Source organism: Nicotiana tabacum, chromosome 10, assembly GCF_000715075.1.
Source record: "Nicotiana tabacum cultivar K326 chromosome 10, ASM71507v2, whole genome shotgun sequence".
NCBI lineage: Eukaryota > Viridiplantae > Streptophyta > Magnoliopsida > Solanales > Solanaceae > Nicotiana > Nicotiana tabacum.
In genome coordinates, this window is record NC_134089.1 from 93,592,855 (window position 1) to 93,605,557 (window position 12,703).

At 30.7% G+C, this 12,703-nt stretch overlaps 1 protein-coding gene across 1 annotated transcript; it reads right to left on the minus strand.

Annotated features, from left to right (window-relative positions):
* Positions 1–5,236: 5,236 nt before the first annotated feature.
* LOC107802932 (ethylene-responsive transcription factor 3) lies at positions 5,237–6,175 on the minus strand. Its single transcript, NM_001325724.1, is given in 1 exon segment — positions 5,237–6,175. A coding segment is annotated over 1 exon segment (684 nt). The 5' UTR covers positions 6,103–6,175; the 3' UTR covers positions 5,237–5,418.
* Between the last annotated feature and the right edge of the window lie 6,528 nt (positions 6,176–12,703).

Sequence of the window (12,703 nt, forward strand, 5' to 3'; positions counted from 1 at the left end):
AGCATTGCCTTCATATTTTGAAGGACTATTTTGAGAACTCTTATTGTTCTCCTTTTATAATCATAGTGATGATTATTATTATTTTGATATTTGGAACGCCCACGTTCATTGTTCAACTACGTGTCTTCATTGAAACTTATTATGCATTGTTATCACATTCACTTCAAGAATGGAGCAAATCAAGTGGGACAATTTTTATGCATTTTCATGAAAAATATATTATTTTTCTTTAGTCATCATTATATCATCAATATGGTACATTGGGACTCAAACCCAATGTCTTACCAATATAAAGGCATGTTAGGCCATAATAAATTGGGACTCAAACCCAACTCTTATCATTATGGAGCATCAGGACTTGATCCCGATGTCTTATCCTCAATTAATGGCATAATAGGCTAAACAATATTGAAATTCATTCTCAAGCCTTAATTTCAATCACATGCCAAGAAAATTATACACAACTAATTTGTAACTTAGCAAATCAAATTTGCTTTCTTAAATAAGTGTACAAATCTCAAATCAGCATAAAACTTTATTAATTATTTGTAGCATCTATATGAAATACAATTGTTTGTAGTCAGAATATTTCTTCTAAATTCTATTAGAGTTTAAAAGGATCATAAAATCATTGTCATAATATTTATTGAGTCTATCTCAAAAATATTGTTGTTTTCGGGGTATACCCTACCTATTGGATTTGATTTAATGCCATGACTTTCCTTCACTCAATTCAACCAAGCAATTAGTGAATAAATTTATCAAAAGTACACCATATATGTAACAACACATATATAGTATTAATACATAAATTTAGCATTTATATTACCTGAAAAGTGACATTATAGGTAACAACTTACTAGTTGTAGCTTGTGCATCATTCATATAAAATACTTAAAAATGGTAAGTCAGTAGCAAACATCAAGTAGGTCATGGATACTCAAAAATACCTCTTCTAGTAGTCATACTAATCATTTTTTGCTTTCAAATGATACGACCATAAATTATGAAGTATACTTTCTCAATAGCTGGTTTGTTTTCCAAACTTCAAAGAAGTAATTAATCAATCTAGATAAAGATGTGAAATATTTCTTGTTTTCTTCAAGATGATTTATGCTTCTAATCAGTATGACCAATTTTATTTTATTTTTTATTCCTTTTTTTTTGGTACTATATGCAAGTGTAAAAATCCAAAAGGAAAAAAAAATATTCATCCAAGTAAAAGAAAATGTTAAAAGCGGCAGGACAGATTGAAGATAGTTAACACATAAATATGCATAAGACAACTTATATAAAATATCCTTGGTTACCATGACATGCATCATATCAACAATTAACTGCTACTATGATTTTAACATACAGAACTTCGAAAATTTTATTCCATTCATGTGATATAAAAGATGTAATATTAATATGTGCTTATACAATACAGGTGTAGTACGAAGTTGTGTGCATCTGAGATTTTAAAGGAATGACAAGTATAAGATAATCATACCTTCTTACATTTCATTACTTATCATATGTAGTTTCTCTTTACATTTAACCATGTGATGATATGTATGGCTTCTAATTGTAATCTTTCCGAATGTAGGAAAAATTTTGTAGATATATATATACAATTGGTTAGAGACTCGTGCTGATAACGTGACAAGAAATAAAGACAATTTAGTAAAACATGAACAAGAAATAGAGATAGAGAGAAAGGAAGAGATTTTCTTCTTAAATTGTATGTATTTTCTTATCTATTACAAAGCCTTTATATAGGCATGAAAAGTGAAGAAAATATGTCATGGAATATGTCATTGAACATAGAAAATATGTCATTGAATATGTCACTAACCATTTGAGAGAAAGATCACGGAGGAAGAGTAGACATCCACCATATTTTGATTTTTATCATAACAGATATAGTTTTTAAAATTTTATTTTGGTAATTATAAAAAATCATAATATGTCTTGGTAACTCCTCATATCTCGATCACATAGCAGAATCCCCGGTAATTTTACCTTTTTAAAAATAATATTAATTTTACGGGTTCCTACCGGTATATGTGACAGACAACTCTATCCATTCACGGGTTACTTACTATCTTTCATGAGCACATATATCAAGCAACTTTATTCGCCGAAGCAATGCTTGAAGGGATAGGAAGAAATCAGTTCTACCAGAATCATCATGGTTATTTCCAATGTATACTTCTACATGATGCAAGTAGATCGCGACACCTGAGAAATCAGTTAACTATATAGTTTATGGGGAAACGAAATCAAATTAATATTATTAAGTAGATTGGATACGGATTTTCTCTTTACAATGCTTTTTGAAGTTTAGCTTTCTTAAATGCATTTTGGCAATAGCAAACAAGTTTGGCTACCAATTTGGTTCTATTTTGTTAGAAGGAAACCATTGAGACATTTACTTATTAAATAATTTTGAAGACGGAATTCTTGGGGGTAAGTGCATAAGAGACCAACCATACTCACTATGTTAGAGTATTTCAAATTAATCGAATATCTCATTGTTTATATATACAATTCTAATACTCCATACATATTTGTGATCCGAAAATAATGAGAAAAGGTTAAACCTTCACAAAGGAAAAAAAAAAGGGGGGAAACAAATTGAGTTTATGAGTTTTGATTCTAAAAACAGTTCAAATAAATTTGTATACTTAGTGATCCTTTTAATACAAATACAAGATTTTGGCTAAAGTTACTGAATTTTAAGCCAAACTGTAGCGCATACCGCATGTTTTTGAAAAGGCAATGAGGCCCTACATACGGAACTTTATGTCATATCTGCAAATCTGATTATAATTTTCAAGTGCAGTTTCAGTTTACAGGAGCTGGCCTACTAACCATTGGGGCAACTGCAGGTGGCTCTTTAACTTTCTGAGAGAGAAGCAGTGGGTTCTGAACTTTTGATGCTTCATAGCAAAAGCCCGTAAATAAGGGAAGAGGTTTCCATATATGTCTAAGAATCTGCTAAGTGATTTTCCTTCTAAAGTAAAAGCAAATTTCTCCAATATGGGGAGAGGCGTTCCATTTCAATCTAAGAGGACATATCTGACTTCACTTGTATTTCATTTGTTGGATATGTCTACTGTGCACTCCTGAAAATCAACATGCACATGAATGAACAAATTAAGAAACCTACATACTACTACAAGGTTTCTGCTCAATTTTCTAACAAGGACGCTACACTTCAATGCAAAACAGACCAGTCTGGCTACTATATTAGTCCATATCCGCCATCATGTAATTGACCTACTTATCTAAAAGCTTGACCTATTGATGTTATAGCCTGTAGGCCGTTACTAATATCCAAATCAAACATGGGCAACTGCTATGTTTCTTACAATGAACCAATGCTAGAGATTCTGGGTTCCTCTCCAAGATGGATCAAGACTACAATACGGAGATTACTCTACGTAAGACCAGAGAAGAGATAACAAGTTACAGGAAATAAGCATATAACAGAATTTAATAGAGAACACTTCTTTTCAGTGATAGTTGCTCACTGAAAAGCCATTGCATGCCATGCCATGCAGCATTCACAAATACAAACACGCATACCTCACAAGCAGCTGCTCTAATGAGAACTACAAGACAATATTAAGGTAACTGCAGACGTCAAGCTAATTAAAAGGATTCTCTGAATCTAAAGAATTCAAGCATGATACAAGAGAAGAGATAATTACTTATAGGACACTAGATACATAATTTATTAGAGAATTTGTTAATGAAATTTGCTTAAAATGTGAATGAAAGCCTTGCCTTTGCATGGAAAGCCATACAGCATTCACAGATAGAAACATGTATATATTGCGAGTAGCTACATTAATGAGAACTACTAAGGACAATATTAAGGAAACTAACACATCAACCTAACAAAAAGGGATCTCCACAATTACGTACTAATGACATGATCTGAAGAATTCAAGCATAACACATAAGAAGATACAACAAGTTACAGGGCATACGCTAGAAACAGAATCCATTGGATCTTCTGAGATATACTCCCATACAATGCAAGTTAAAAGCCATTGCATGGCATGCTATACGGCATTCACAATTACAAAGACGTATACTTCGAAAGTAGCTACATTAATAAGAACTATAGAACAATATTAAGTCAACTATAAACGTCAAGCTAACAAGAACGAATCTCTAAATAACATATTAATGACATGAGCTGAAGAAGTCAAGCAAGACACACGATAGAACAAGTTACAGGGCACAAGCAAGAAACAAAATCCACAAGTTCATATGAGAGATATACTATGGGAGTTAAAAGCCATTGCATGGCATGAGTAGCTGCATTAATAAGAACAATTTATGGCGCAACTATACACATCAAGATAAACAAAAAGGGATCTCCAAAATTACGTATTAATGACATGAGCTAAACAATCTAGGCAGGTTCCAAGCAGCTACCACGCAAAACCATGCACAGGGAAAGTCTGTGGGTAGCCATATATAACGCAAAAATACTCACACCAATAAACATGTGCAAGCAAGTTAAAATACATTACAAGCTAACACCATCTCCATCAGAATGCAGTATTACTACAACTACTAATGCTTCAAATCTTAAATCAAAATGCTCTACATATTCAGGTAAAAGCAGCAGTTAATTCATATTCATGCATAGCTAGAAAACAAAATTAAACCAAAAATTCCAATCATCAATACTCCAGCTTCAGATTAAAGTTGATATGATCCTTTGATCCCACTCTATCAAATAACCATCACTACATTCACACAGTTGTCCTCAGATGAAACTAAATGAATATAAAAACTTCACACTATAACAAACAGCAGGAAAACAGGTAATAGTCAATTTCCACCTCAGTGTTAGAAGAAGTATAATTCAACTCTTCAACACTACAAAAGTAATATAGGTGTTCCAACGCAATGAAAATACATCCATATAGAAAAATAAGCATTATATGAAGAATATAAAACAAGTAACCACGAATACTAATATTTGATCATATGAAGTCTCACTTGTTACATAGGCCGAAAGGGGAATAGATAACATCATACACATATAATAACAGCACAGAAAGATCCCAAATTTCCCTCTAATCTTGCATGTCAATATATAAATAAACACTATTTCAACCCAAACAACATAGGAGTTTAAGACACGCAATAAGAACTAATTTGACATACACACTGGTCCATCCATCCAACATGAAATCCCATGATATAAAATATGAGAAGTAAATTAAACAAGTGAATTCTCTTCCAACAACAGATGATGACTCATAGCAGACATAGTTTAGCCTTAACTCTATGGTTCTCTTTTTTTTTTTTCCACATGCTTTCCTTCGCCACAAAAAAAAGAAATTAAAAAAAAAAAACTAGGTAAGCCAATGGTTCAAATGACAGGCAGATTAAACCATCATTTCATCAAAGACATAGCGCTGTGCAGTGAAGATCGTCGGCGCCGGCGTCATCCATCGGCGGAGGTAAGTTTAGATCGAAAAGCAACGGCTTTCTGAAAGACGAAGAAGCTATGTTGTCATTGTCATTGTCATTTTCTTTTTCACAGTCGCCGTGGTCAACGACGGAAGACGACGAGTCACAGTCGCTATGGCAATCGTCCGGCACGACGGGCGGCGACCGCGTATACTTTCTGGAAGACGCCGTTGTCTGCTGCCGCGGCGCCGGCGGCGGTCGAGGTCCACTGAAGGACTCCACCGTACTACTCATGGAGCTCGAGGTAGGTCTCTGTGAAATAATCGGATTATCCTGAGGGTAAAATCGGGAATCCACAAACGGATCGTTATTAGGGTTATGCCCTTGATTGAACTGGTGATGATGAGCATAAGGCAAAGGGAAATTAGTTTTGGCTTTAGGACCGCGAAGGGCACGCGCTGCGGCGTCATAAGCACGCGCGGCATCCTCAGCAGAATCGAAAGTACCTAACCAAACCCTAGTTTTCTTCCAAGGGTCTCTGATCTCCGCCGCAAATCTTCCCCATGGTCTTTTTCGGACTCCACGGAACCTTATCTCTTTAGATCCTCCAGATCCGTTTGGTTCTCCGGCTACCTGTGCCGGTGCCTGTGCCGTCGCTGCTCTACCTCTCCGCATGGTCGGCCCACTGGTTCAAAAAAAAGATTTTTTTTCTTTTTGGAGATGAAAAATAAATATTAAGGGATATAAAGAGAGGGCTAGAATACAGCCATGGAAGAGATGAGGATTCAGAAGCTCTAACTTTCTCTCTCTAAAAACACAGCTTCTCTCTCTACTGTTTGTGGTCTGTTTGGGTGAAGGAAAGTTGAGAGAAAGAGAGAGCCCCTCTCTCCCTTTTTTTTCCTCTCTCTTTTCTGTTTTCCTTTTATTATTTCTAGGGTGTTGTGAATTTTAATTTTTTGGGAAGTGAGAAATTGGTAAGGAAAGAGAAAAAATCAGAGGGGGTAAAAACTAATTAATGGGTTTTGTTAGGGGGAGGTGGGTGAGTTTTGGCTTTCTCGAGAACTCTACCTTGACTTTGATTTAAAAAATTAAAAATTAAATTTAAAAAAAAAAAAAAAAAACCTTGTCTTTGACCCATTTGCTTCTTCTTTCTTTTACTTTTCGCGCAGAGTCCTTTATTTCTTTCTTTATTTGTGCTATGCCCCAAATAGGGACATTCAAATGAGATAATAGTCCTCACCTTTCTTTTCTTTTTTTCTTTTTTTTTTCCCACTTCAAAATTATGTAGGCCGGAGTTGTTACTGCAATAATGATAGAACATTCTGTTTAAATTTCAAATTATTAAAGTTGGTAGCGTTTGCAATTTTGTATAGAAGAAAATAAATAAAAATTGAATTAAATACGGATTGTACATGTAGTTGGTGAAATAAATGGAGTATTACGACTTTCTTCTTTTTCTTTTTTTTTTTTCTTTTTTTGGTGTGGATACTTGGCACCCTTTTATCATGTTACGTGGAAACAGTAACTGGGAGTATAAAAATTTAATGAGATGATCGTATATGTTATTTAATCGAAACTAAGTAATAAAAATTAATATGTAGATAAATATATACCGTTATTTAGATAAGTTTTTAGCCTTCTAGATTTTGTACAACTTGTAATTATTGCAAATAAAACAAACAGATCAGCACGTAAGTTGGGAAGATGCAGTTTAGCTTACAAGTTAGTACTACCATATTTCATTGTACTACTTGTCAAAGAATGATGCTTGCTTTCGCAATTATCTCATAGTTCTGTCAAAGAATCAAATGATTTCTACTAGCTTTTCAAATTTTTGCACTCATAATATTTCAATTTTTTTGAATAAAATACATATTCAAATATAATTTTAATTTTTAAAAATTATTTTTTATTTTATTTTTAAAAAAATATAAAAAATTTCAAGTTTCAACCAAATTTATATACCAACTGTCAAAGCTGACGTGCGTCGTTAACCATCCAAAACAACATATAGATAAAAGCCATATATGTGAATCAGTAGTTCCCACATCCCTTTGTTAGATATATGAAAAAGTGCAACTTCACTGGGAGCCCGTTTGGACATAAAGAATTTTTTTACCTTTTTTTTTGAAAGTATTTTACTTTTTATTTTGAAATTAGTGTTTGGCTATAAAAATTTCACTTGAAGATGAATTTTGAAATTTTTCGAAAATTTGAAAAACTCCCAAAAAAAAAATTTAAAATTTTCACTCAGATCACTCACAAAACTTTAAAAACAACCCATAATTATATTTATGTCCAAACACAACTCTAATTTGCAAATATCATTTTCACTTGAAATTTTTTTCATTTTTTTTTTTTGGAATTTTATGATTTTTATGTCCAAACGCCCACTGAGTATATCGTCAATACTTTTGCAAGTAATTAAAGATCTCATATTCACATTTCCTAAAGATATTTTTCACATTTCTGTAAAAAATGTTGTAAGACATAATTTAATCTTTAACATTTAAAACACAGTAAAATTTTCTTAAATAAACATTGTTTCTGCTTATGCAAACAATGTTATAAAGAATTAATTTTGTTCCTCCGAATCAATTTCTGCGGCCCCTACCAATTTCTCATGACAGCACGCTTATTTAATTTCACCAGGTTAAGTTTCATTGTTCAAGACATTATAGTACTTTCACTTTTTCAATATTATAAAACATGGAGATCAGAGGAAAAAAGTTTTGGCGCGGTGAAAACACGAAAACATGTGTTACTTATAACCATGATTAATTAACGTAGAAAAAATAATAATTAAGATACACTATGCATGTTTATGAAAAAGCCAACCAAGTAATGGACAGACTAATTACGAAAGCTGTAAACTAAGCTAGCATCTGACCATAAATTTCCAAATTTATCTTAAAAAATTTTATTTGAGTGAAGTTTGGTTTGAAGATGAAAATTTATTTGGACATAATTTTTTAAAACATATTTTATTTTTTTTAAAAAAAAATATGAAATGTGACTTATACCTATAAGTTCTAAAAACTATCAAAAATACCCAACAATACCAAACAAACAAACTTGCTAATCTTGTATATGCAGAACCTTTATCGATGTCATTTATTACCATTATCAAAAACCATAGTCCTGAAAATAAATAAGTTTGGCACAAAAGTATTATTTTTATAATGAACTACATAATACACTATCCTAAAACTATAACCTGATATTTTGGATATCAACTGCTAACAACACAATTACTAGCCACTATAATTCGTCAAATTGTAATAATATTAAAAGATCCATCAGTCCAAAAGAAAATGATGGTAATTAGCTGGTGGTTAGTTGTGTCATAATAGATGATAGAACTTTTTTATAAAATATAAAAATTTGGGATAATTTTTGAAATTGTAAAAAAAAATCCAACAATGATATTTTGGGCCAAAATATGTCTAGAGTTGGTTTTGTGCTTTGGGAATTTTATGTTCAAACACAATTACTAGCCACTATAATTCGTCAAATTGTAATAATATTAAAAGATCCATCAGTCCAAAAGAAAATGATGGTAATTAGCTGGTGGTTAGTTGTGTCATAATAGATGATAGAACTTTTTTATAAAATATAAAAATTTGGGATAATTTTTGAAATTGTAAAAAAAAATCCAACAATGATATTTTGGGCCAAAATATGTCTAGAGTTGGTTTTGTGCTTTGGGAATTTTATGTTCAAACACAATTACTAGCCACTATAATTCGTCAAATTGTAATAATATTAAAAGATCCATCAGTCCAAAAGAAAATGATGGTAATTAGCTGGTGGTTAGTTGTGTCATAATAGATGATAGAACTTTTTTATAAAATATAAAAATTTGGGATAATTTTTGAAATTGTAAAAAAAATCCAACAATGATATTTTGGGCCAAAATATGTCTAGAGTTGGTTTTGTGCTTTGGGAATTTTATGTTCAAAATTTGTTAAAACTGGATAAAATCTATAAATAAGCATGTTTTGCCAAAACATTTTTGAAAAAAACTTAGCAAAATCTATGGCCAAATGGGGTCCAAGGATCTGTTTGAAAAGCCATCTGATAATTAAAATTAGTATAATTACTAGGGTAGTAATTGCACGATCAAGTAATTACACAATATAGTAATTACGACGACCTGTTTATTTGTCATAACGTAATTATAAGACTATTGCTTGGTTGCACAAATATAATTATACAGTTAGATTAAATTTAAATAAAATATTTATCAAAATTTAAAAGTTAATATAATAAATATATGCCTTTAAATAATTTTTTATAAGTATAAATGATATTAGATTTGGTATTTAAGATGCATATTATTTTTTTAATATACATTAATTAGTAATTATATATTTATAACTAATATTGTAAAAATAATTGATATATATTGTTCAACTTAATAATATTTAATATATTTTCCAAATTAATAATATTTAGTTTAATTAATTATAAAAACTAAAAACATACTTTTTGTAAGAACATCATGGAATGCATGTTTGATAAAATAAATCACTAATATTTATAAATGTAATGTCATAATATTATTCAAATATTTGACAAAACTAATCTATCAATTCTAACTAAAAAATGAACAATGTGAAATACCAAAATATAATATTTCAACATCTAAAAAAATAGTTTAACATATGTCAAATTTCAACATAATAAAAATAAGTTCTAATACAACTTAAGATTAGTAAACATGATAAGTTTATAACGTCATTCAACAACGAAATTCTGTTTTAATGACATCATTCATTGTATGTCAAGTTTGTTAATGACTCATTATTTCTACTATTAGGAGATGTAGTTTAAAAAACTAGAATAATAATGCAATTATGCAAAATAAAAAAAATAAAACAAATAAGAAATAAACTATACGAGTATATGGATTCATAAGAAGTAAAGGTAGAGAAATAAAAAATAAATAAATGTATATTTTAAAATAAAAAAGAAATTTAAAAGTAAAAATAAAATAAAAAAGAAAAAAATAATGGGAATAAAAAGTTATAAAGAAATAAAAACAAAAAGGGAAGAAATTAAAAAATAACCTTGTAATTATATAGTGTAATTACCACCAATTCTCAACTCTGACTTGAAACTCCAATTACACCCAATTCATATTGACTAGGTAATTACTTGGCCAAACAAATATGTCAAAATATATAATTACACTCAAATTCAATTCATAAATGGCTTTCCAAATATACTCTAAATGTATTACTATCGGCTTCTTTAGTAAGGTCAAGCATTGCACTGACCTTCATATGTAATTAATATTGGAACTCACCACAAACAATCTCATTTTATTGAATCAGGTCCAATTAAACTCACTATGAAAAAGAAAAAAGAAAAGTTAAATTCATTGTGAGTTGCAAGAGTTTGAGAAAGAGTTTTGACATAAATATATATATAATTTTCACTATTATTTTTCAATCAAACACCAACGAATAAAAGTTTTCTGCGTTTTTTCTTAACCAAACGCTATATTTAGTAGTATTGGATAAGTATCTAAACAAGCAATCTATATATATCTATATATATATTAAAGCAAGAAAGTTTGTCTTCTCTTTTAGCCAAGTGACAAGTTATTAAAATATCAAGTGGCAACCTATTAAAAATACACATGGCAAATTAATTTATTAAAAATTCAAATTGTAATAGCTAGATTTTTTCGGCCTAGAAACAATCAATCCTCCCAAATTTATTGCTTCTGTTTTGTAAAATTTTCATTATTTAATAATCAAAAAATACTAAAAAGTAAAAAATATCGTGTGATCTCTGTCTTCCTAAAAACCGTGTTTCATAACATATTATTATCTTATCTCTTTGTCTTCCTAAAAATATTCCCAATTCTCAAGATTGCTTACCGTGTAATCTCAAGATGAGAAGATACTCATCAACAAGAAACAATATAATGTTTACAATGTCATAAAAAATATGAATTCGGAAAAAGATGGTTTAGGCGTTCTATGATCCAATTTCTTTGTTAGTGGCTTATTTCGATCGAGAAATTCTTTTGGTCCAGCAAAGTATGAAATGAGCATGAAACTTTATATTTTTTGGTAGACTCTATGTTGAATTATTTTATATTATTCCTTTTCTGTAACTCATTTTCGAAAATTTTATGTGTTCTACAGAGAATGTTAATCCCACAATCGCAGAGGGAATGCTAATGAAAAAGAAAACAGATTTCCTCCTTTGTCTGATATAACAAATGGTCAATTCCTATAAATCCAATGGTGTTAATTTTTACTAAATATTTTCATATATCAAGCTTATCTTAATTGAAATATTCATGAACAGTTTCCCAGTCGAGACGCAAGAGGTGCTTTCTAAAAGATGAAGTCAATGAAATGAGAAAACAAAGGAATGTGATGAGAACAAATATGTCAATGAACACAAATATATGTCATGGCACATCTGAAAAAAGTTCAGGTGAATCTGGATTGAGTACAATTAGAATGACTGCAATGTATGCTCTAGATGGTGATAAAAGAAATAGACATTTTGTTGTGCCAACTCCATCATATCAGAATTGTACACCACCAGTTAGCATCCCTATAACAAGTTGTGGACAAGTTTTTTCCTCTAAACCTTTCGAATATAATCCAAAGTCCCTTTCACTACGAGCTTTGAAAAATGGTTAGTCTTTTATGATCTTATTTCTTAACTTGTATGCAATGGTTATCTATATTTATCTAGAATGTTTAAATGATTAGCAGCATTTGAAAGTTGTTTGTCTTCAAATACAAAGCAGAACAAAGGGAAAGGCATATTGGTGAATGAGAATATGGATAACTCTAGATTGAGAATATGGACATAGCAAATTCGTGTCAGATTGTTATATCTTATGAGAGAGTATTGTTGGTATGAGAAGTCTTGACTAATCTCCGATCAAAAGGTTCATAATGTCACTTTACTTGGACAATCAAATAGTTCTAATTCTGCAATTTGCTATAGAAATACCTCCACCTGTGAAAAATACAAATTGGAATAGTGCTTTAACGGTTCTGCTTTAGCTTTTTGGTAGTTTTGCCGACTTAGTTGCTAGATGTGAGGTTATTTTAGACCGTCACTTTTGTAAAATTGATATATTGGAAAGTAAAGTTTCTTACCTTTTTTTTCTTTATTCCATTTAGCTAAAAGCTTTTGGTTCCTTATGCTTAGGATTGAAGCACATTTGTTATTGTTGCACTTTCAGTTTTGAACTTTCTAAAAGATGCACATATATCACTTAGACAAAAGAGTTGAA